At 45.8% G+C, this 25715-nt stretch overlaps 1 protein-coding gene and 1 long non-coding RNA gene across 14 annotated transcripts in view; both read right to left on the reverse strand.

Annotated features, from left to right (window-relative positions):
• Nucleotides 1-15473, reverse strand: part of LOC131103740 (uncharacterized) — a 204716-nt gene extending 189243 nt beyond the window's left edge. For 11 of the 13 annotated variants that reach the window (XR_009119657.1, XR_009119662.1, XR_009119664.1 and 8 more), the window contains exons 1-2: nucleotides 15297-15473; nucleotides 2861-2970 (exon numbers count right to left, since the gene is read on the reverse strand). This is a non-coding gene — a long non-coding RNA (uncharacterized LOC131103740). The remainder of the gene's footprint in view (nucleotides 1-2860; nucleotides 2971-15296) is intronic. The other 2 variants (XR_009119665.1, XR_009119660.1) reach the window with 1 other exon arrangement.
• Nucleotides 15474-22844: 7371 nt separating this feature from the next.
• Nucleotides 22845-25234, reverse strand: ndufa4a (NDUFA4 mitochondrial complex associated a). Its single transcript, XM_058049376.1, has 4 exons — nucleotides 25067-25234; nucleotides 24458-24546; nucleotides 24327-24387; nucleotides 22845-23140 (listed from the first exon to the last, which is right to left on the reverse strand). The coding sequence occupies exons 1-4, from the start codon at nucleotides 25106-25108 to the stop codon at nucleotides 23084-23086; spliced, it is 249 nt and encodes an 82-aa protein (XP_057905359.1). The 5' UTR covers nucleotides 25109-25234; the 3' UTR covers nucleotides 22845-23083.
• Nucleotides 25235-25715: the final 481 nt, after the last annotated feature.

Genomic DNA, 25715 nt, shown 5'->3' on the forward strand with positions numbered 1-25715 from the left:
TTCCAAAAGTTTTTTTTTTTTTAACATTGATGCTGTATTGTTATTTTTCAATTACCATAAGTCTTCAACTATGATGGGCTTTCTGGTTATGAACGGGTCATTACGGTATTTATAGGGACTATGTCACAGCAAAGTGATACAAAGTGGAGGGGGGGGGGGGTGTTCTACGATAAAGTCCTATTTTCTATTTGATGGCGGTTACCACTTCTGACTTTTATTGTTGTGTTTTGGCTCGACTGCAAAACAACAAAAAGCCACCCCTGCCTTAAAACGTCAATTTCTTTGTCTGCCTGTGGGCACCGTGAACAAAGTTGACCGACTCCCCCCGTCCAGCTCCAAAGCCCCCCCCCCCCCCCCCCCCCCCCGCACACCCCCAAGCAGCTGCAGGCTAAACGCCAGCAGAGGAGGCGAGAGGAGCTCGGCCCGACCAAACAGGAAGCATCATTAGCAGAGAGTCCCTCTGTCTCCTGGCGTTTGTGCTCGCCACAGAACGGTGATGTCAGCCTCCTCCTCATGAATATTCATAACCCTCATTAGCACTCCGGCGGGGGGAAGCGCGGCACATTGCGCCACAGAAGCTCCCGTCGCTCGGAGAGTAAAAAAAAAACAAGAGCTGAGGGACGGATGAGGAGGACGAGGAGGCAAAGTCAAAGCGAGGTGCGATCGGGGCGGACGGAAGATTCAAGCGCCGACCGGGACTTCCAAAGCCCTGTTAGCGTGAAAGTCCTGCAGCTACGAGCTAGCTTGCAGCTGTGTCCCACCATGGCTGCCAAACAGGTGTGGGTGTGCGAATACACCTGGCGCACACAATAGCAAACAAGCTTGTGTTTACGTTGACGCCATTCCACGACTCCGCCTCCTCTAATGGCGTCTTGATCCTCGTCATCTGGGTTAAGGTTGTCTCGTACTATTGGCCAATAAAAACGGAATCTACTGTTAAATCGGGAATCATGGCTCAATCGTGGCGGAATCCGTCCCCAACTATGGTAGCCTGAAACAATGGTGAAAAAAACTAGCAGGGTTAGCTTGGCTTAGCAGAGCATGCTAGCGCTACTTAGGCTGTATGAGTGTGTTTACATCGTGTCGTGTTTCATTCATGCAAACAAAATGAAAGGGAATGCGAGGAAAATCAGGATAAAACTGATTTCCCAGGACCTTGAACGGATTTGGGACATCCCCACACCGTCAAAGTTCCCGCCCCCAGGAACAAACACGTGATGTAAACAGTCCAAACACACAGCCGCCGTCTCGATGTCGTCATTCCGATTGAATGCCTGAATAGGAAGTGCCAGCCGAGGACATCCCTTATAAGGCGTCTTTGTCCTCCTCCACCGCGGAGACACTCGGAGGGGAACGAGGCAATGGCGTTTTGATGCCAGAAATCGTCCCCGCCAGAGTGTGTGCGGCGCTGGAAAAAGGTCAAAGATTGCAGCCAAAGCTCGGAGCGCTCCAGGAATCAATAGCGCAGCTTTGGCGGGCCTTACGCCAAAGCCATTTCATGTTCTAACTTGGACACAGGCTTTGTGACAAAACTTCAATTTCACAACAATATGAACTATTGATTTTAGCGCCGCACTTCTACTCGCCACGCACCTTCATTGTCCTCTGCTTGGTTCCCTCTCCCCCGCCCGCGGACGGAAAGACGCTTTCTGATTGGAACGGCCTGTGAATTTCATATTTTTAGTGCATTCAACCTAACTGTGATCAAAATGTTTTCATGCTAGTTCAGCCTAGGTTGAAAAATGAGTCATTTTTTGGTTAGTAGTGATCGTAGCGATACTACGTTCTGATCCGATATTGAGTCAAATTCAGGCTATTATCAGCGATGCCAACCTGATACCAATACTTCATGTCTGGTGATTACTAAGAATGGAAATAGGCGAAATAAACTTTTTTTCAGCTGAAAAATAAGAGTCTAATCCTTCTTTTGGTATACAAAGCATGTCTATAGAGACCAAGAACACAATATTCTGTATGCCAAAATCATCAAAAATGGCTGGTACCAAGAGGGGCGACTGTGACTGAATGAGTTAATTAATTCACTGATTACAAAATGATTAATTTAAATACATTAATGATTTAATTATTACATGTTTTGTATGTATTTATTTATTGAGGTAGCAGGATGATTCAGACAATGACGTGATGTGACTAAACCATCAATAGTATCGATTTGATTTGATTTGAGAATTGATTTCACAGCATGACCAGCCGGTATCGGAAGTATCAATATTTCTGTATCGATCGGCACATGACTACAGGTTGGGGATCCTGGAAAAGTCCTGGTCTATAACCCATTATACATTTCATTGACAATGTGAGCGGTCGTCTCGAGAAGAGGAACTTGTTTCCACCAACCAGGGGTCTCCTTGGACCTCCCGTTTGGCTTGGGTTCCCTTGTCTACATCCTGGTCCCATGTGGAGTTTTTCTGTTCCTGAATACCCCTCCCACTGTGTTCTATAATGCAATACCATAATAAAAAGTCTTAGTATTTTCTGGTAGCAGGAAAACATTTGACTAATCAGCAGTGAGTGAATTTGAATGCGAGTTGAATGCCAGCTGCTATTTACATTTCCTCTATCTCCATGGCTTCACCCTTTCATCTGCTCTGGCCGTTATTCCAAAAGCGCTCACATTTTCCTGATAAATGACATCCTTCTCAAATGCCATGACACAGCTCCATCCCATAATCAAACCATTAGGATGGGTGAGCACCTCTGCGGCTTAAATGCCAGATAATATCAGTACAATACGACATGACTTTTGAGCTGACACCGAGCGTGCCGCCATTAATTCATATGGAGCGTCGGCCGTAAAAGCCTCGGCGGGTGCGTGGCTTTTTTTTGAGCGATGGCTCACCTTCTCGATTACTTCTCGTCTTAAAAAGACTTCACTCCAGCCCGAGTGTTATTGGAAAGCAGGCTGCAGAACTCTTCCGCGCCGCCGACACCGTCTGCATCAGTCACATGCTGTCGTACAAAGAAAACACATTTCAGCCTACGTGGGGGGAAAAGGCCATTAGCAATGCCGAGCGCCATACTTCATCTTCTCCATTGCAAACTAATTCACGGCTTCACTACTTAAGCGTCCACAGTCTGCACGGGCCCGTGTTTGGCTGGTGCGTTACATTTTGACACAATCTGCAGCCTGATGGTACACTATTAGGGAATGTCATTTGTGGTACACTATTCGGGAATGTCATTTGGAGTCTTTACAGTGGATTTAATATGACAACATAGCAAGTAGCATAAACCACAACAGCGTTCCAAATCACAACAATTCAAAGTTAACATGTTTTTCAGGGGGGATTGCTGGCAAATTGCTTTACTTTTTAGCATCCTTGAATGATTTTTGCCTTGAAGTAGTTGATATTTGTATGCAAACTATTGGCATCCTGGGAAGCCCACATGCGTACTTTCCCAGCATACTCTGCGGGTTATAAATTAGTATAAAACTGTATTGTTTTGCATGTATATGAGTGCGTAAGCAATGGCGGCTCGATCCTCGCTCCCTCCACCCAGCGACTGTTGGTGTGTCCCTGAGCGAGACGCTTCACCCACTTTGCCTCCAGTGCTGCCCACCGCTGGTGTACGAACGTGAATGAATGCTTGGTGGTGGTCGGAGAGTCGGTTTCCGTTAGTCTCCCCCAGGGCAGCGGTGGCTACAGATGTACTGTGGATCCCCACCGCTGAGGAGTGAATAAATAATGTGAAGCGCCTCGGGTGCCTTAGAAAGCGCGATCTAAAATCTAATCCATTATGAGTATTTAATACTGTGTGCTCCGCATGTGTAACTTGTGCTATTTTTTTGGGAGCGAGGTAGGCGGTTTGGTTTGATGAACCCGTTGGTTTATGTCGGTGAGTGAAATGCAAATTTAAGAACTTGAATTAATAACCGTCTGCTCTGTGTACTAATGTAGAAATGATCATCACATATTCATACGTTGCTGTTATTGACATACTGTACACTCATCCCTTGTTTATCACTGTTCATTGCTTCCAGACCCAATTTTGAGATGATTTTACGTGTCTTAGCATGCCTTATTTATTTTCTATATAAGCCTTCTAAATACAATTAACATTATTAGAGACCTCCATATATAAAATAGCACCCCTATAGTCACCTTTACATTTTCAACCAATATATTAGACATCATTTCAGAAAATAAGACATAAAGACTCATACTAGTGTCGGTTGGTGTGATGTGTTCAGGGGCCAGGGGAGCGTTAGGGATTATTTTGCCTGTTGTGAGATCATTCAAACTTGAAAGCCTTGTTGTTTGGGCTAACATTACTGACACCTAGTGACCAGTGTAGAATACTACATGACATCACAATGTAGTATCACACATATTTTGCTTCATTTAGATATTTTATGCTTGAAAATGCTTCATTTAGGTACAAAATATATGCAATGTTTTGACTACTAATAGGTATTAATACCCATGACATCCCAAAGTATGGCAATATTCCTCCATATTATCATTCTCTATGCTAAAGATTGTGCATAGTGAAGGATATAGTATAGCTTCTAGTTTGGGGAGGGGGGGGGGTCATGGTAGAAAGAGTTAGCTTGGCGTGTGATGTATTAGTCCTGTAGTGTACAGAGTTGGGTGTCCTCGCGCATCGCTTTACTGGTGACACTGACCCGAGCGCTCCCGCCGCACTTTAAAGCGGCGAGGGCCGCCCGCGTGGAGGGAAAAGTCAGCAGGTTATTGCGACAAATTTAAAGGTTTGACTGGCGACAGCTTTACGACGCCTGAGTGGCCCGTACGACTCGGCTGGCTGTCACATTCTATTAGCTCGGGCCTCCGCCGCGCACCTCCATTGGCTCGCAGCCTATTCCCAGCGGCTCCACCAGCGCCTCCCGTAAATAAACCAAATGGCCGCGTCTTGTAGTAAATGAAGACGGGGACTCTGGGCATAAAAAAAAAAGAAAACATGCCGTTGGATAATTTAACCTACAGGACCAAGATGAATGGGCCCGGGCGGCTTGTCCTTCGTCAGCTTTAGCGCTTAAATTTGACTTATGCTTCCCCTACAAACATCTAGGTGACAGAAAGCCGGTGGCACACACACACACACACACACACACTTTACAAACTAAGGAAAAGGTTGTGTCTTTCTGCAGCTGCCAAGCGGCTGTGGTTGAAAAGGCCAAGAGTCTAATTGCTGTTTTCAGCATCGCTTTCCTCCATTGACCTCTTCCTCTCACATGACCCCACATCCAAAATCATCATGAAGATAGACAGCTTGCTTTGAAACCAATTTCACTCTATTTTTACCTTTACAATGTCTGTCAATGGGAATCTTCATTACAAGTTAGCATCAAGCTAAGCTACGAACACAACTTGAGATTTACAGAGTACAGCGGAACCTTGGTTAGCGTCATGATGCCGTTACAGAGGGTCCAACTCTAACCAAAATGTACTCTAACCAAATCAATTTCCCCATAAAAATAATAAAGTCAATCCAATGAATCCCTTCAAGCAAAAAATGGTAAAAAAAAAAAAAAAACAAAACACCTTTTTCTAGCTTTGTAATTGTAGTTTTTCCCTTGGCAGCATTGCGGCTAATTTTTCCACCGTCAAAAAATAGCAAAGAATTTCAGATTCAACTTCTGATGACGGCGGCACTGCGATTGAGTGGTTAGCGCGAGACCAGGGTTCAATTCCACCCTCGGCCATCTCTGTGTGGAGTTTGCATGTTCTCCCCGTGCATGCGTGGGTTTTCTCCGGGTACTCCGGTTTCCTCCCACATTCCAAAAACATGCTAGGTTAATTGGCGACTCCAAATTGTCCATAGGTATGAATGTGAGTGTGAATGGTTGTTTGATTATATGTGCCCTGTGATTGGCTGGCCACCAGTCCAGGGTGTACCCCGCCTCTCGCCTGAAGACAGCTGGGATAGGCTCCAGCACCCCAGGAAAAAAAGCGGTAGAAAATGAATGAATGAACTTCTGATGACAGACAGGCTACTTTTCCAAAGCTAACGTGTGTAAGTCTACGTTATGTCTTACGTTCTGTCATGATGTGTGGAGTAATAGGAGTGTAAAGATGAGGGATTACTGTCCCAAAATGTGAAGAACACGGACCACGAGCGCTAACACCCAACTTTTGAGCACAAACGCAAGCCTGAGCACCTCCTAGTGGCTCAGATTGTCATCGCAGCTCAGTGAGCGAAGATGAAAAAGTGTATTTTTAGAGCCGTGGCCCTTGAATGAAAGCCCCCCCCCCCCATCATCAAGAGCACTATTTCGACAAGAAGAGGTATGATTTTGGATGCCGTGCCAGCAGCTAATTGGGCCGCGAGAAGGATGCGGGTTTGTTTGTGCAGCAGATGTGAGTAGGCAGTCGCGCGCACAAAGTCACCACAGGCGGCGTCCATGTCGGCCGTCTTGGCACTTCCACAATGTTGGGAGGAAGAAGAAGAAATGTGATTTTCACCCTCCTTTGAAGATTCAGATCATCCGACTTGAACAAAAGCACCGGGGATGAAGTGCGGATTTGCTGTGATGCTGGTCCAAAGTTGGTCCGGTGGGACGTTTCATTTAAGGCAAACGCCAGCGAGGAGGAAAAAGGCAGAGGAGGAACCTGGCAGCTGAAAAAAGAAGGAAGCTTGTTGTGACACCTGGATTGTTTTCATCTCTTGCTGGGTGGATTCTCATCGCATCTTTGTTGTGCGTGCCACGCTTTCCCGTTACATTGCGACATTCCCAGCGTGGAATTTGGACCGGGCCGTGGGATGTTTGCGGCGGCGGCGGCGACGACAATCTCAGCACGGGCGGCCGGTTTGGCACCGTGACGGGCGGAGGCTGGGCTCTGGAGTTTTAATGCAATTATAAATAAATAAGCGTGTGGTCGGCCCTGTGGGGACACGCTGAGAGAAAACAGAAAGTTTAATTAAAGCTGCAAGCCCGCCCCCGCCCCCCCCCACCACATACACACACACATACATGCAGTAATGTAGGCAATCCAATGAATGAATGCATTCACTTCCCCAAGCATATAGAACGCCAACTGAGACATATCTATTGTATGTTTGCGTCCGACCAACGTACGGTAGGAGCTCTGTATTGTTTACGAAGTCGCTCGACTCCAGCGTCACCTGTAGTGTCGTGGCGCTCGGTGTGGTGATGTTTTTAATTAGCTGGGGGGGAGGGGGGGGGGGGGCTGCAGCCAGTGGAAGGCTGATGAGGGACTATTGAATTTGCACTTCAATTAGACTGCTTATAAAGTGTACATTACACCAGCACATCAGGCTCTCACTCAATTACTACAGTGCACCATTGTGGGGGCGGGTGGCTGTGCAACCGGAGGTAGCGAGGGGGGGGGCGGGGGTATCGAGGCGCCACTTCTTTGCATATGTATAACGGAGTCGACAAAAGTACAAGCATGAACGGCATAAAAAGTATTAGAGATGTACGAGTCATGAATTGTGGAACTTTTACTCAAAATCAACCCCCCCACTAAGCCCCTTCCAACCTGGAGCTCCATTACAACTGGACAAAACTAATCATTCACTTGCTCAACCAGTCCTGGACGAGTTTCACCAACTCAAAAAAGGTTGGCAAAGACTCGACTTTCACGTTCTCTCGGGTGCCCGACAAAGACTTGACTTTCAGGGACTCACGAGGACTCCAAGAAGACAACAAATAATGTTTGTCGCCGCAGCTTGATGACCACAAAAGCTGATGCATACCACCGCTATGCATTGCATCCAGCGTTTTAGAAGGTGCCGGTAGCGGAACTGACCACTAGGGGTCATTGTAGTTTGGCGTTCACACACAGAAAGTGGATTAAAAAAAATAGTTATCGTCAACGAGGAGTCCCTGAGTAAATACCCGTGAATGAACATCAGCGGCCGTTTCGAGTGGATTTGTCTGCCAGGCGGCGATAAACCACAACGTCTTTTTCCTTTCGTGACTGAGATCCTTGAGTGTGTGTGAAGGACTTTGGAGTTGACGCACCACCAAGGAAGCAAACAGTTTGGCGAGTTGGCGCCAGACAAGGTGGTGGAATATCTACGGTGCATGGCTGAGTGGAAGAAATGCTGGGAGGCCCCCCCCACGGTCACCCTTCTCAGCCTGGTTCTCCCAGTCCGGCCGCCCATTTCCGATTCACCGTTGTAGATTTATATTTATCTCCCCCCTCGTTTCCATTGACAATTATAGTCCTGGTCCCCCTCGGAAGAGGCTTGGGTGCCCATGGCAACCCCGTCCCAGGTCATCCTTGTCCAGTCTGGATAAATACCTCCTCCACAGTGTTCCTTTGCTTTCATTCCTCCAAGCGTTGACGTAAAAAGCCCAAATACCAACAATCTCTAAAGTGCTGGCACCTTTAATCGTGTGTTTGGATCATCTCCTCCTACCTGGGGCTCATTGTGACTGTCAACAAATAGCGTGTTCAGGCCTCCCACAGGCCCTGAAGGAATCTCTCCGACTGCACTCACATAATCGCTTCAGACCCGCCTGCTTAGGCCGACAACTCCGCTGGGACCCGCCAGCCGCACGCTGCAGGCCAGATCAGACCGCCCAGCAGAAGCGAGAAGAAGAAGACTACAATAAGATCGAGCTGTCAAGGCAGATGGAGGTGTGACCTGTGTGAGAACTTTCACACCTCCTCTTGGATGCCTGGATGTAATGGACCCGCACAAAGATCATATATAAAAACATGCCGTTGTATTATCAGGGCGTGAAAAGCACCAATGGATTAGCTTAGCTAAATAACAACATATCGGTAGACTGCATTAACAGTTTGAAGTCGTGACTGAGGTGCCAGGAAGTGTCCGCTTCTCTCTTCAATTGCCATTGTTCACCCGTGAAGTAATCCATGTTTTAGCCTTCCGCTATTACTAAACACATTTAAAGTATAAAATATACAGGTAGTCGTCACTAATGGATGACAATGTAAGGTGACGCATGAACTTATGGAATCAGAGTCAGCACACCACTACGATGCGTTCAAGGCCCGCCGTAGAAAGCACGACACAAAAATATTAGTGAAGCAAAAAAAAATACGAAAAAATGGAACAAATGTGTCGTCGCTGAAGAAAAACTAAATGATCATCGTTGCGGCTCCCACGTCTGTAACTAACAGATTCCATTTTAAGATGTGTAGAGAAGCCCGCTTTTCCTCATGAATCATGAAAAACCTGAAACTTCAACTTCCAGAAACAAATCAGTCGCGAGAGAGTTGACAGCGTTCCGGGCTGCATTTTAAGATGTGTAGCAAAGCCTGTGAATGGCGGTTTTTGGGCGCCTCTTCTCTGAAAAAGCAGAGCAATAAAGTGAGAGAGATGGTAGATTGTTGTCATGTTTGGTGCTCACAGGGAACATACGTACATATTACTGACATTTTGCATCACAGGGGACCTTTAAAGGAATACACTAATTAAAGGTACTAGTATAAAAGCAGGATTGTGCACGTGCAGGTCAAGCAGCATCTACCAGGCTGCATCCGATGTGACCTTTAATGACTCCTCACCTGGGCAGAGGAGACAGAAGCCAAGCGTCCTCCCTCCAATTAGAGGCATCCTTTGGAAGACAGAACCATAAACGAGGATCATTTGTTCGCAGAGAGAAAGAATCTCCGCGCTGCCAACGTCAGCAGTATCCATTGAACTATCAAGGTGGCAAATATCTTCGACATTAGTGCCATAAAAAAAAAGAAAAGAAACCTTACGGGAGCTGAGAGGTTTTATGAAAAAGACAAGAGCTCCCCTGTGTGCTTCACAGCCAGAGCCTCCTTCTCTCCGTCTTCTGCGTCTTCTACTTCTGCGTCAAGTCAGTCACTTTGCCGTTGTGTCATTCGCATCCTATTTGGGATCAGTGCGTGCCGAGGTTAATTATGTTGGAAGAAGTTGCACGGCTGCAGATGTGTTCCTGTGAAGCAGGCAATTTGTTACGTGCAAAGTAGCATATGCTTGCCAGGAGCGCAGTTTGTTTGCCCGGCGCCGGCAAATTATTAATATCTTAATTAAGGAAAGTGAAGTGGATTCTCCAGTTTGGCCTGCTGTCAGAGGTTGAGCTCACTTTTGACGCGCTGGCAAAGCTAATCCCCCTCCAGCGTGACTCCAGCGGAAACATTTGCATAGTAAAGGCTGGTGTCGAAGCTCAAGGGCTCTCAGCGCCGTCTAATTACGCTAGAAATGTGCAAAACATACACAGCGATACACAATGGTGCACAACAAGATGCATAGGCACTCATTGTAATAGGCCACATAGACGCCATTTTGAGCAGTTGGGAGCTTTTTAACGTAAAATGGAATGTAAATATAAAAATGTATTTCACAATACTTAATGATTTATATTCATATGAGCAAAGCAACACCTTTTATCAGGAATTCAGCTGTTTTTGACGGTTTGAAACATAAACGAGAGTTTGATGATGTCGCCAACTAGTGGCCTGGCATGCATATTACAGTATTTTCATCTGGTTTATTTTTGCTGTTTTCATCATTTTATGTGTCTTTCAAGTGAGTGACTCAGGTGTTCGTTTAGGTACCGACACTAAACCTGGACTTACGGTGTCCTACCACACCGTTAGGAGACAAAACAAAGACGTATCTCGCAAAGCGGTCCACGTCTCCAGCTAATGCGAGACAGACAGCCAGAGAGCGACGCTGGCTGTCTTTCAAGGCCGAGGACGTGCTGGGCTGGCTTTCAAACAGACAGTGAAATATTACCGCGTGAAGGAGAGGCAAGGACACGCGGCAACATGGCCGCCGAGCCTGGAGCAAACAGACGCTCTTGTTTGTCATTCCATGGAAGCACTTCATCTCCGCCGGGCCGCCGTAAACATCTTTCAATAAAACGCCGGCCGCCCGCACAAAGCGCAGTTATCCGTCCTCCTGACACCGGCGGGACGTAACGACCTCACGCCACAGGTCCAAACATTTTTCTGCCTCCTCCTCCTCCTCCTCCGCCGCCGCCGAATGAGGCTGCCTGTGCTCATTAGGGAAGCTCGCCTTTTAAAAAACACAGAAAAACAAGCTCTGCCGTGGCTATTAAAGTCGCCATCGACTTTTTAATTAAGTCTCATAACGGGAGGGTGGCCGGCGTACCACGGCGGAAAGTCGATCCCGTTCCATTTTTGTGCTCGTTGAGGCTTTAACGGGTCCGTTCACGCCATTAGAGCAGCTCCACTTCACACTTCACATCTTAGCCGGCTAATTCCTCATCATGAGTCATCATCCACTTCAACCGCCGTCTCTTTTGTCCGCGGCGACAAAGAAAGGAGAAGTTCCTTTTGGAGATTCAAGAGTACTTCATATGAACCACTTTGGGTCATTATTTTACCATTAAATCACATGACTGGCTCAACTGCGGGTGGCCGAAGCAGGATTCCGCATTTAAAAAACTCGGTGTCTCTGCTGTTGCCGGGTAGAAAAGACATAAACATCACAGCATACCATAACAATCCACAGATACTGCTGTGAGAAGCACGGATAAGAAAAAGTGGCTACTACGTATTTGCAATAGCAGTGGTTCATACAAATAAAAAAAATCGCCACCGATTCTGAATCACAGCTACACACACGTTAGCATAGCCATGTGATGCTAAAGCGCCATCATTACACTCACATTTTAACAGCAACATCATGCTAGGTTAGCCTCGTTGCTGAAGAAAAACAAACTTACACCCGCCGTGTCTGTAGCTGACTAGTTTTAAGTTCTTTTTATCCAAAGTGGCGGATTTAGCCAAGGAGGCGATTCCGAGGAATGACGTTTTTCCATCATGACATGAAAGAAAGTCCAATCCGTAACCATAATGTACGTACATGTACGCTGTACATTTATAAACGTTCACGTCAAGGTGTTTTGGGTTTAGTGCCTTGCTCAAGGGCAACTGGTAGCACACTCGGGAAGCCCCTCCAGCATTGAGTCCAACTCGTTTCCAAACCTTGGACCATCTGGTCCCAGAGCCAAGTCCCGATGAAGACACTTGGACGCTAACCTCGGACAGAATTCCAAATGACTCCTGGACTTGAGCTTGACAGGTGACTCAGAGGGAATGCTAATGTTGCTTTGGATTTCTGGATGTTTGGGCGCTGGCGGCTCCGAACTGGCTGGCGTGTCGTTAACTTTTTGATGGTCCGGAATGGCAATGTCGGTCGTGGCTCCTGACCCCGGCGGCTTGTTAGAGGAGGCGGGCGTCTTTGTGGGATATGTAAATAGACTCCCAGTGCTTTGATCAGCACGCGTTGTCGAGGACCTTTAACGCATAAAATGTAAGTCACGCTGCGTTGGAGTCTGTGATGGTGGGCGCATCAAAGACGTCGAGTCCGGTGCAGCATGTTGTATCCCGCGTCAGGAAGCACGTCGGTGATGTAAATCAACAGACGAGAGTGTCTCTTATTGGTAAAGTAATGGAGGCCGACGTTGTTTGCGAGCTTCAGCTGTTGCCTTAATTGCGGATCTAGCAGCCACATTGCCTCTCATTTGCATATGCAAATGCGGAGCGGGCCAACATGGCTGGCTCCTGGCAGCGCTCCCCCTGTTTGCCCGCAGGAGGGGAAAAGAGGAAAGCGAGATAAACAAACAGATGGAAAGCAGAATTGAATATTGAGATGGAAGGAAGCGTTTAAGAAGTGATGAACGGGGGAGTCGAGCGCAGCCAAGTGACGGCAGCGTCCTCCCTCCGCCTGCACTTGGCCGCCAAAGTCTGATCCCAAGTCTGATCCCAAGTCTGACACCCTCCCCCGCAGGCTCAACCTGAGTCAGTCCGAAAGTGCACTCAAAAGTCACTCAACAGAGCACAGATGCAAGGATCCAATTCAGATTCAGTCAGGACCACCAGAAAGGCAAAGTCGAGTCATATTGAATCCGGAGCAGGTTTTGGTTTACATTGTACAAGGTCTTTAATCATGTGACTCATCACAATGAAGGGATTCCGTTCTTCACGTTATTAGCCCATTCCTCTCTCTGGTCCGCTTTCCGTGGAATGAGTCCACAATCAAAAACAGCAAGAAACTAAATCAAATCTAGATTTGTACAAGTTATGTGAATCAAAGTCAGATCACTTTGGCATGTGATCTCATTATGCTTCATTTGAAGTGTTCTCATACGTTAACTATAAATTCTGTAAAATCTTAAAGTGGACTGAAGACAATGAAAACAGCTCTGAAGTGGAGTAGAAAACAGGTGAAATAAAGTCGGAGGTTTTGTTCACATTGCACAATCAAGTGAACTGAAGTGAGAACACTTTAGCATGTGATGAGTGTTCACATCTGCAAACAAAAATTCTGAGCGATTCTTGAGTTGATTCACACAGCTAAAATGGATCAGAAGTGGAGTGGGAAAAAAAGATGACTTTGATCCGGAAGTTTTTGTTCACACTGCACAATTAAGTGAACTGAAGTGAGACCGCTTTCGGATGTGATCTCACAATGGTTCTGTTAGAGTGTTCACATACAGCATGTGAAAAATATATAACTGCTAAAATGGATCAGAGGTGACAACACTTGATGTGAAAGCAAAAAGAATCAAAGTGAAATCAGGACTAAAAAAAAAAACAGTAAAACCGATCTGATGTGGTATCAATTCTTGCCCCTGAACACAACTTGAGATGAATGTCATATTTATATATCAGCGTAAAAGCCCTGAAATGAGCCGGATAAGCTAACTGTTTCACATGAAAACCTGTTGCGTTCTTATGGTGTGTTTACACGCGTACAAACTGAACCGTGTCAACCTTTGCTGACCCGGCTTGAACACAATGTCGCCATTAAGGATGTAAGCGTTCTACTCCCGAGTGTCTTTATTGATTAACGTCCTTATTATTATTATTATTAGCGGAACATAAGGCCATGCGGCTTCTAAACCTGTTGCCGCCGACGCTCATCAGCGCGTCTTTATGCGCCGCATGTGTTTGCTGCACATAAATGACACTCCTTCATTTAACGAGCGCCACACAAATGAATGCTCATCTCCGCACTCACTCTGCTGATTATGAGCAGCTCATAATCCCCGTGTCTAATTATATCAATCAGCGACAGCGTGGATGGAAGGCACGCGCGTGACGCAACATATTCCCAGTCCATGCATATATGCATCGCATGGCGTCCCTCTGCTCGCCCGTGTTTATCTGTTTCGGATTGTGGCGAATGTTTGACCGCACGGTTAAAAAGGAGCACCTGCTAAATGTGGCTATTGACACACGTGGAATAAAATGCATTGATCAGCTCCGCGTGTACGTTCAATTCAATCGATCACTGGAGGAGACGAGCTCTCGCTGTGCCGGGCAATTTCTGGGCCTGCGTGCAACGTGGACTCTACGGTTGATTATTTTGTTCCATGCGCACGACAAAAGAGCATTAACTCTCTTTAACGCAGGGGTCTCAAGCACGCGGCCCGCGGGCCAAATGTGGCCCGCAGGACACTAGTTTGAGGCCCCCGCCTTGATATGAAAGTTTAATGTTAAAGTTTGATACTGATGCTGTATGGTATCATGTACCCAGAAAAAATTATTACGTTTGATTAATGTTCATGTTAAAGGTTAAATAACTGTTAATAGTTATCCTCCCTATCCGTGTGGAAGTGGTAAGTTTTTGGCGATTTAAGTTTAAAGGAAATAACTTGAAGGCTACCGTTTAGGTCGCTAGCTCTCTCGTTTGCGAGTTAGCATGTGTCTCAAGATCCTGCAGTTGCGCAATATGTTGTAAATAAATAAAAAGAGTATAAATGTGACTATAGTCGTGTTTTGTCATGTCTACAGGGCTCTAATAATGCTTTGTTCATTTTAATTTGAAAAAAATAATTTGTCTACCCACCAACTATATGTGGTTTCTTAAGTTTTTATTATTTGCCGTTTTATTATTATTATATTTATTTATTACTGATTGATTGAGTTTCTTTATTCTTGATTTGTTTATTTATTTTTCATCTTATTTTGTGCAGAAAACTAAAAATTAAGATATTTGAGAACAGTGGAATGTTTTATCAGCGCTTTTATTGTAGAAAATCGGAACCAAAGCACTGAAAAAGTTTGTATATTTTTCTGTTTTTAATAAATGCGTTATTTTTGGGGGGGGGAAACCTGATGCGGCCCAGCCTTGCCCAGGTAAATTGAGTTTGAGACCCCTGCTTTAACGTCAGCGTTTGCCAGTAGATAGTCTTTTTTTACACTTGACCATGCAAACTGATGATTTCTATGATATTTTCCGCTATTAATAATAATAGATTTACAATATATATTTATGATATTTTTGTTCTTTGACTGGAAGGTCATAAAAAGTACACTAGTATAATGTCAGTTTTAGTCTTATGATAGTAAATGGCCGTTGCTGTACATTACCTTGATGGGAGCAGACAAATGTCCCCAAAATCTTCTTTTCTTCCATCTAATCCCATTGCCGCTTTATTGCCTTCATTTGTCTGCGCCGCGGCTTATTGGCAGTCCCGACTGATGCTTTTTGGCCATCCTGACGGAGGCGCCACCTCCAGTCGACTGGCATCATCCGTTACCTGTGACGGAACATATTGGATTATTGATCCTGTCAGGGAATGCGTCTTTGTAGGCGTTCAAAGGGACCGGCTTGGCCGCCACAAAGCTATCATGGCCGTCCCCCCCCGCCCCCTTCCGCCCCACCTCCGCGACTCTTTGAGATGGGCGAGATGTCACTGATCCAGATGATCGGGAAGGTTAAAGTGTGACGAAGAAAAGAAAAAAGGATCACAGAACACGGTACATGAAACACACAGGTGGATTGGATTACACCAGTGGTTCTCAATTATCTTCTGTCATGCCCCGCCTAGACACAGAAATGTTTTCATGCCTTGTCAAACTGAAGTGCTATTATATGTATTTATTTACAATATTAGTACTGTACAGACTGAATTAAAAAAGTAAGAAAATGCAACAAAAAGGAAAGTTGTGAAGCTTACACAAAATGTGTACATGTTGGCAGGTCTGCACTCACATTGAAAGTACACCCTTCCTCTCCCCGACATTTTTTTGTCACAATATTGCGACACTGATGTCACAACATTACGATTTTTCACACCAAAAAAAATGAAATTCTCTCAATTCCTAAATGTTGTTATTAGATTTTTAATATTGGATTTTTTGCCAAAAACTGATATGCCAATATTGTCCAACTCTCAATTTGTGATACCGGTATCAGCCGATACCAATACCGATCTAGTATGTAACATATCTCCTGTGGTGGAATGAACACATGTGTGTTGTTTACAGCATTTTTTGGTTGTGAAGATCAGGAAAAAATACCATACAATATACAATACCATATACTTTTTCTTTCCAAAACTCAACATGACTTTATTCTGGCAATATTTCAAATCTCTCTCTTGTAATATTCTGACTTCACACACATACATATAATAATAAAAGAACGCTTTATTACAAGAACCAATGCAATATCAGTCAGCGCGACTATATTAAAGTCAAGCTGAGTGCTGAACACAATGTGCTCAACATTTTGTACTTTTTCTGTTTGTGTATGGAACATTTCTATGGAGATATTTGACTTGCAGTGAAAATAACTCGACGAGGAGTCATCTCATCACACGAGGGCTCGCGATGCACTTGTGACGGTGTGTGTTATGGCACCTTAAAGACATATTTCCACCTCATTTATGGTCGCATGTCATCTATTAATACTGGCGACATCCTCCCAGGTTCTGCAAAGCTTATGATTAATCGAGGAAGTGAGGAAAACAATCAGAGGGGTGTCGAGTCATTAATTTCCATCCGATATTTGCCATCTAGCACTCTGCATTGTAACACCCGGCACATTTTCTTCTACATAAAGCATCATTTTTCTTCTGCAGCTATTAGTCTGCTTTATGAAGCCTTATTGCGGCAAATTGCAAAGGCGGGCGATGTAATCAGAGACATTTAAATATAGATTGCATACAAAACAGCTCTTCCTGGTGCGCTTTGAGACGTCACGGCGGCAAAGCGAGCCTTATTGCGGCCTAATGCACCTCATAACAGCGCACGTCAACAAACACGGCCCAAGTGCACGTCTATTAGGCCTAATGACAGCCAATGGATGGACGCCGGTGTCCGCAGAGAGGCGAGATGAAGCCCAGCAGGCGGCCGCCGCAAACAAAACGCTGCCCCGCCACTAATATGCAGACGGAAAACAAATTCAGACGGAATATTATTTCTCTTCTGATGGGTCGCTCGTCTCGTTACGTGACCGGCAGTGTTTTCGGATGATAAAATTGTTGTTGTTCCACGTGAACGTAATTGTTTGTGTCACTCGCGCGAGAGACGTGGGCGCGCGCAAATGGAGAAAGTTAGGCGACTTGAAGTTGAGAATTCATTTACATGTTACGATGGAGGGAGAGGAGTGGGGGGTGTGTGTGTGTGGGGGGGCTTCATTAGAGCTTTTCATTGCAGAGTTGGGGGGGGTTAAACCTTGTAATGTTATTCACAGAGTTAAAGGGCACAAACAGAAGCGGCATTAGCCGCGATATGAATGTGAGCGAAGGCGGCAATGTGGTCATAATTATGTCACGGGGAGGACGAAAAGCAACCCCCCCCCCCAGCAGGCTTAATGTGCTCGCCGCTCCACTTCAGACGAGGGCCAGCAGGCCTAATTGGCAACATGCGGCCTAATCAGAGCGGCCGCATTGTCTTGCTTAGAATTTTATCCCCATCCTTGTATCAATTTTCAAGTAAATTAGCCCGCTCCACCAGAGAGGCTGCAGAATTAGGCTGCGAGCAGAAGCAATCACATACGCTATCTGCCAGAGTGAGGCCGCTTGGAGTAAATAAAGTCTTTTTTGTGTGAGTGGAATAACCACACCAGGCTTCACCGGGCGTCTAGAAAAAGCAGGGAAAATAACACAAAAGAACTCAGCAAGCCATCAGCGGAACCTTTTTGATGTTGCCGGTGTTTAGTCTTCAAAATGACTTGTAGAGAGCCCCCTGGTGGTTGGAGGAATTAGCCAACGTAGAGACAAGACCGGTTTATGCTCTGCAACACGAACAACTTCTAGCATATCAAAGTTTAAAGTAAAATCCCGAATGCCAAGTGTCAAGTTTCCCAAACTTTGTCTGTATACAAGTTGATTACGTAACATCTGCCATCTTCTGCCCATCACCATCAAAGAGGGTTTTCCAACATGAGGCGCCTTTTCAAGGTCAGGCAACAGCAGTAGGATTCAGGTCAGGACTTTGACGAGGCCACTCCAAAGTCCGTTAGCTGAAATGCAGATTTTACGCCAGATGGAATGGGACACACAAAAAGTCAAAAGGTCGTTTCCCAAAGGTTTTGGAGATCTTGAAGATGTTTTCTGGCAAAATTGAGACAGGCCTTAATGTGAAAATACGGCAATTGGATCCAATGTAGAGTAGAAGTCTGTCCTGTGTTCCCTACTTTTGGATTTTAAAATCAAGTTTCTTGAATTGACCGTCCATCTGCCTTTCCTTCGTGGCGTGTTGGGAAAGTAGAATGAATGATGAATTATCACGATGAAGCTGCGGAAACACTCAAGCCCAGCAAGACCAGGCAGGACGTCCTGATGCTGGTCTCCACGCCAGCAGGAGGGGCGGGTACATGGTGCCGGTCCACCTGTCTCTGGCTCGCTCTTGGTGGCCCCGATGTAGCTAAAAGCCTCTGATCTGGTCCTGAGAGCTGCTGCTTTGGTTCCACAGCCAGAGAAAAACACTCTGCTGCCCCCCTGTGGAGGAAAGCCACACAAGCAAGCGGGCTTCATTTTTAATTGATGACAGCAGGGCGTCTTTTCCCAAAGGTGTGCTCCAGCTTGGGTCCTGCAGGTCGCAGGGCGGTGTCACCAGCCTAAAGTCCGTCATCAGAGCGGCTTTGTGACCTTTGTGTCACTGTTTTGGTGATAAATGAAGCCGGTGAGATCATTAGGGATCCTTTAAGGAGGCAGCCACCCACGCTGGTTGTTGTACTGGACCTCCTATTAACCTCCTGCTCATTTATCCGTAATGATCCACCCGCCGCTCATTAAAAGTAGCTCCCAAACAAAAAGCCAGTTACGGGCGGACATTTCCAAATGCTGTGCTCGTAAATGTTCCCTCACACCTCATTTCGGGGCTCCATTATATTTCTACGGGTGAATAAATTCCTCCCCGCTTCGGTTTCACCTGGATCGGCCATCGTGCTTGTCAGCGTTCATTAAGTGTGCTGCTGAATTACGACTCCTCCTCTTGCACCCGCCCAAAGCAACAGAAGTGGGCTTTGTGTGCTCCCCCAGGCGCACTTCCGCCGCCGCCATCGTCCTCACTTTGTTCAGGAGGGCCGTAAAGTGGCGGCCAAAGCTTCTGTTTTTATACGCTTTCCAAAGCAATCCTTTTAGCGTGAAGCGGCGACAATCATCTCCGTCCAGCCACGGAGGATTCCACCCAGCCAGCAACGTCCTCTGTTGACCTTGAAGGTAAAAACCCTCGTACTTTTTTCCCTGCGAACGTACTCCTGAAGTCACACAAAAGTGTCAAACATGGAGTTCTGCAAGAAGTTCGGAAAGTTCGGAAACCTCGGCTCAGTGAGAATCAAAGGATGAACTTGGTGTACGTTCAGACCCCTCGAAATAGCGAACTGCAAGTCATGAACTCAACCCTCAGCCTCGTGAAACATCCCAAGTGTACACGCCGCTACAAAGCTCAATCCTAATTCTTTGACATATTTTGAAAGTATTGGAACTTTTTTACAGTAATTTGCCCAACACTAATGGCAACTTGAATCACTTGAAGAATCTAAAGCTGAGGAAAAAACAAACATTCCCCGAATCTGACAACATTCCACATAATGTGGTTTATATCGCTGTTGTGTAACAATAGTTCCCACTATGATGCACTACACAGCTGAGATGATAATAATGAAGTAATATGCAGTATTCTGGTCACTCGGGCTCCGTGACGTTATGAGACATGACGTTAAAAGACATAACATTTCACCCTGCAGAGCCACGGCCACATGACGCACCATGGCTGAGATGAGTGGGGGTAAAGAAAAAGGCTCATTCCATGTGGAAGTGGTACTTTTGGCGCAGGTAAAAAGAGGCAGGATATTAGCACGTTCAATATTTTGGTCATTTTAAGCATAACCGGAACTTCCTTCCTGGTTTTCACATAGCAACATAGAAAGTATGACGCTAGCACCTAGCTAGTCTGGTGCGGCAAGGTGTCACATTTTTATGAATATTGAATCCTACTTCAGGGAAATTCGCTAAGAATGTCTGGAACCAATTAACCGTGACAACGAGGGACGACAATAGATTGTAAATCTAATCTTGATATAAAATATGCAAGGAAATCCAGCTTCCTTAGCATATTAGCGTCAGTTGCCATTTTGAGACAATATAGTAGCTTGTTGTAATGGGCGAGGGAATCTATCACAGTCATCATAACGCTTCACAACACGCCGAATGAAAGCTCAGCACACGGTGACGTCCCACGATAGCGCCTTGTGTTTGGGTAGCGCCAGGACCGGGTCTGTTGCCGGTGTCAGCGTCTCTAATCAGCTGTTGGCAGCCATGAGAGCGCGAGGGGGTGGGCGGGCGTCCCCGTGGCGGCGCCCCGGGTCGAAAGCAGGTTTGAAGTTTAATGATGCCAGCTGCCAACTCTGCCAGGCTGCGAGCGCTAACGAGCTGGCACCGAGCACGGACTGGGCCGCGGCGCCCGCACCTGGAAATGTAGCACACGTTTTCCAAGAGGGTGGGGCTGTGAGGAGGGTGGCGGCGGAGGAGGGGGTTGCTGGAGACCCAGGCCCAGCACCAAGAGCCCCGAGTCTCTTTGAAGAGCGCCCAATTTCCATATTTCATTAGGCGGCGCTGACTGACAAGGCCCAGCCAGATGTTCTATTTTCAGCTATTTAAATTTTGACCTGCTTTCCTGCAAAACAGACTACATCAAAACACAAACACCACGCGTGATGGCAACGCTTTTCCTTCTTCACCTGTCCCTCCCCCTCCCCCGGTGAAAGCATGAAAACATGAACGCCGCATGAAAGACGCAACATCTGGGTCGCCATTGTGCTGGAGGTCATATGATACTTCATCTCTGGGATCAAACCCGCGGCCTTCTACCACGGTGACGGATGCGAGCTACACTTGGCGACATAAAACACGCTCGCGCGCAGATATGAGATATCGTTCCTCTCCCAAGAGTTGCTAAGTGGCGCCGTGGCCGCCCCATCCTTCATGCAAAAACACATGGACAACCATGACCTTTTGGGGGGGGGGGGGGGGGGCGACGCAAACGGAGCTCTGTCATCCTGTGACAAGGCTCAAAGGATCAATGAGAGTTTGTGGAAATAAAACTTCCTTGACAAAGTCCCCGTCCACTGCCAACGCCACACTGTGATGCACCTCCGCATTTCTATCTGCTTATGCAGTATGCAAGGGAAATATATTCATTTTCTTAATGTTGCGGGGGTGCTGGAGCCTATCCCAGCTGTCTTCGGGCGAGAGGCGGGGTACACCCTGGACTGGTGGCCAGCCAATCACAGGGCACATATAGACAAACAAGCATTCACACTCACATTCATACCTATGGACAATTTGGAGTCGCTAATTAACCTAGCATGTTTTTTTTTGGAATGTGGGAGGAAACCGGAGTACCCGGAGAAAACCCACACAAGCACAGGGAGAACATGCAAACTCTACACAGAGATGGCCGAGGGTGGAATTGAACCCTGGTCTCCTAGCTGTGAGGTCTGCACGCTAACCACCCGACCGCCGTGCCGCCTGGAAAACATATTTTGGGTGAAAAATCCTCCCACAGTATGACAGTAGCGTACACCAATGAGGCTTTAATGATCACCGCACAAACAAGCTAATCTTGCGACTTGATCTAAATAAACGCTGCCGGATTCCGCACACTCTCATGTCTCCGCCAGCCGACCTTCGGCATGACCTTTACAAGGCAACGTGCTGCAGTCTCGCCCCAAATCATTTCCTCCTCATTATTTTTCCGATGCTATGCTTTCCACGGGGGCAAAAGGGGGCCGAGGTGAGGTGGCGGTCAGGGGTCGGGAGGGGCGGGGTTAAACACGGAGGTCAGTGCGGCGCGTCCTGCGAGGATTGGACGCCGCCTGAAGCATTTACACCCTCAACCTGACGCTGACCTGTGCTGGAAACTGTCAGGTAGTGAAGCGGTTGCCATGGTAACATGCAACTGCCACAGCCCTGCTTTTTAAAAAGGGGAAAAAAAGACAATTAGGAAGCACTTTATTGTACAAAACCATTGAATAAAGTGAAAGTTAAACGTGTTGTTTTCCAGGCAGGATGTGATTCCATTAAGGCAGTCCAAGTTTAAAAACGAAGTCGAGACGCAGCAACTAATGACATGATTAAATCGCACTCATTGTAGTGGAGGATGGTTCGCACATTGCCTCCACGGCGTGAATGGAAAAGAAGGCATCGTGCAGAGGTGCACACATGAAGAAGGTGGATGGTGTGAGATTTAGACGAGGGCGTCCGTTCAAACACAAAAGGTCTTCTTGACATTTTGTGCACGGCGCTGGCTGCTCATCCTTGTCGCTTCCCCGCCGTCTCTGACGCTGAGACATGTTGACATTTATAAACTTATCAGACCGTGAGCGCTGATATTCTAAAAGACTCGAACGCTCCACCGGCTCGTTCTTTGCTAAATTGTTGCTTTTCAAAAACAGCTCAATCTTTGCAGGCTTTTTGGTGACGTCGTCACATGAACCGCTTCGCCACCAGGGGGCGCCAGCTGCACACCGTGGCAAAGTGTCCAATGATGAGGTTCAGGAGCGCAGCAAAGACGCCAGTGGCACAAAAGTGATGAGAATGAAGATGAAATGACGTTCAATGTGACCGCAAATGAAAACTGAAGCAGACATGATCAAACATGCTGGACCAGGACAAATAAAATAAATTCCAATAAAACAAACGGGTTCTTTTCTCTGTAAGGAGGAGAAAAGACTCCTTTCACTTTATTGACAGCCATCCAAAATGGAAGACGACAAAGACAGGCTCTGAAAGGGAGTATGCGATGAGCAAATTAAATATGTGTCAACCATTGTGCGGGTTTCGCCTCTGCAGCCCTCAGTATCCCAGAAGAAGTCCAAAGCAATCGGCCAATCAGTGTGCGTTTGTTCCGGAAGACAGACGGGTTTAGAAGTCGGGACCTTCCTTCTTCAGTTTGCTGTAGTCCATGTTCACAGCGAAGAACTGATGAGGACAATGGAGAACAAAAGCTTGTGACGACTCGCAAAGTGCGGAGACCCGAAGTCACGGGAGTTTCCGGTCCTGTCCTGTAGGTGGCGGCCATCCATAATTTTCTTTATTTGCGGCTTGGTCATTATTAGAGCTGGTACGTCAGTCACTTTTATTGTTCTCGTTGCTCTGAAATGCTCCCGTTCATATCACTTTGTTGAGAAGCTGCTTAATTTGCATCAGTGTTTCTTTTAAATTGTTATTTACGAGGTGCCCGCAAGGTATGCTGGGTATTCCAGCGGCAATTCCCCTTTATGTGTCAATATATTGAGATATATGTACAATGACATGTATATTCAGACTTCCATGGATCCCAAGGACACGGCATGTTATAAGCCACATACATGCGTGCGAGTCTACTGCTGCCCAAAGTCAAACAAACACCTCGAAGTCAAGAACTCCATGTTGTGTTGTTAAGGTTTAAAAACATAAATGTTGCTGCACATTTTTTGGATTCAAACCAAAAAAATCAGCTTTACCTGTCACTGAGTTCTGCATCATTGCAAATTAGAGAAGGACACAATACGGGACGATACACGAGATTGGGTTGAGAAAGAGACAAGATTTCAACATAAAATAAAATAAATACAAATATGATAACATATTTAAATCTCCTAATTTAATGTTTACTGACAAAAGGTCTCACTCCATTCATGCTGTTTTAAGAAGAAATGTACCAAGGTGCTGAAACCAGTGCATATTTTGAAAACTCTTCTTGCCTTTTTGAAAACAGACATGCATGCACTTGGCAATAAATTATGTTATTAAGTTATTATGTTTATTTTCATTTACTGTGTGATTTACTTTGTCATACCTGTCCTAATTGCCACAAGACATTTATTTCTGAACAAATAAAATTGTCATTGTAAAATTGATTGATCTTTTGACACCTAAACTGAACACACATTCAATAAGTGGTCGCAGAAGCCGCCACGTCTGCCACGCCTTGGAGGATTTCTCCAAAATGTAAAAAGTTTTACCCATGGGCCCGTGCCGCACCAGATTAATTTGAGTAGATTTTGTTTCATCTTGGCAACTAAATATTAAGCCCTGCCTTCCTTCAGCCACAGAGCGTTAGTACCTATGAATAACCCCTCTTTCATTTGGCAACGATCCCTACGACATCTCCTTTAAAACATACCTTGTACTGATCAGTCGGGGCCATCTTGTTCCAGGGCTCCGGGTTGTTCTTGCGATCCCAGCTGCCAGGAAGCAGGAAATATAGTTTAAGAGCGCAACATACTGTCTGGACAATCAGCTTTAGATCCTTACCAGACATCCGGGTTCTTCAAACCCAGGCGAGCCAGGTACAGCATGGACATGGCAGTGCCGCCTCCAATGAAGAAGAAGAGTGGAATCAGCTGTAAGGATAAAAAGAAGAAACTATTTTCGCATCAAAAACGCCACTGAGCATTTCAGCAGGAAAAACTGCATCAAAGTATGTATTTCTGTCACTATTCTACAGGTGGGAGGGGGGGTTAGATTGCTCTAGAGTTAAGAAAGTCGGTTAGTTTTGACGTGTACGCAGATACATCTTGCTAACGCCACTTTGCCTGCTGACGCGCTAACTGTATGCTATTTACAGCCAAAGCTAGCGCCTACTTTACTGGCTTATCGCTCCGTGCGTCTACGACCTCACTTGACCCCCCCAATCATACCCAAACCCAAGTTTTAAACATTTGAAAACGCATTACTGATACATACACGCTAGGAAAAGACGATAAAGCTGCGTTTTAAACCGTTTGTGAAATGTTTTAAGAAGAGCACGAGAGCGCGTTACAGCTAGCTAAACTGCTAAGCTAACTAAAATCCACAGTCGAACCAAGTTTGGAAATCATCGCGTCTTCGGTGTTTGGTGGGATTAAAGTGGAATTTACTTACAGCTGGGTGGTTTCTGAGTTGCTTGCGGACTGTGGCCAGCATGTTGAAAAGCCTGCAGTGTGCTTTCTCCCAATTTGTACACAAGTCAAAAGATTACTGGAATCCAGACAACACGATTTGGTCAGCGAGATGAGGCGGAAGACGAGACCTTACATAGAAGGCCGGGCAGATTGCCTGACTGAAAGGAGCAACAATATAAATATGTTACTACGATTATTGATGATCATTAGTTTCCATCATACCAAGTAAATTTCAACAGTGCGTCAGAACTATTTATATAAATGTATTTTTATTTTTTGATGTATTGTTTTCATTTTATTTCGAATTCTAATTTCTCATTAGTTCTGTTTGGAGCAGGCAAAACTACAACGGCCAGAATGTCGCAACTTCTGTTTTTCCTAAAAACAAGTCATATTTCTTGCTTCTTTCTGCACGTAATGGCTTTACATTATCAAGTATTGCATGATAACTTACATTACTATAAAATGACGGATGTTTTTTTTTTCTTTCAAATCGTATTTTGATGGAGGTTCCAATAAGCGCGTACCATCCATACCACCCTGTGGCAGCAGGAGGTGCTGTTTCTCATTTCAAAGGAGGAAACTTACTCTGAATCATATGAAAATTATTTTAATTCTAAGGTTTTATG

Source organism: Doryrhamphus excisus, chromosome 15 (genome assembly GCF_030265055.1).
Source record: "Doryrhamphus excisus isolate RoL2022-K1 chromosome 15, RoL_Dexc_1.0, whole genome shotgun sequence".
Taxonomy (NCBI): domain Eukaryota; kingdom Metazoa; phylum Chordata; class Actinopteri; order Syngnathiformes; family Syngnathidae; genus Doryrhamphus; species Doryrhamphus excisus.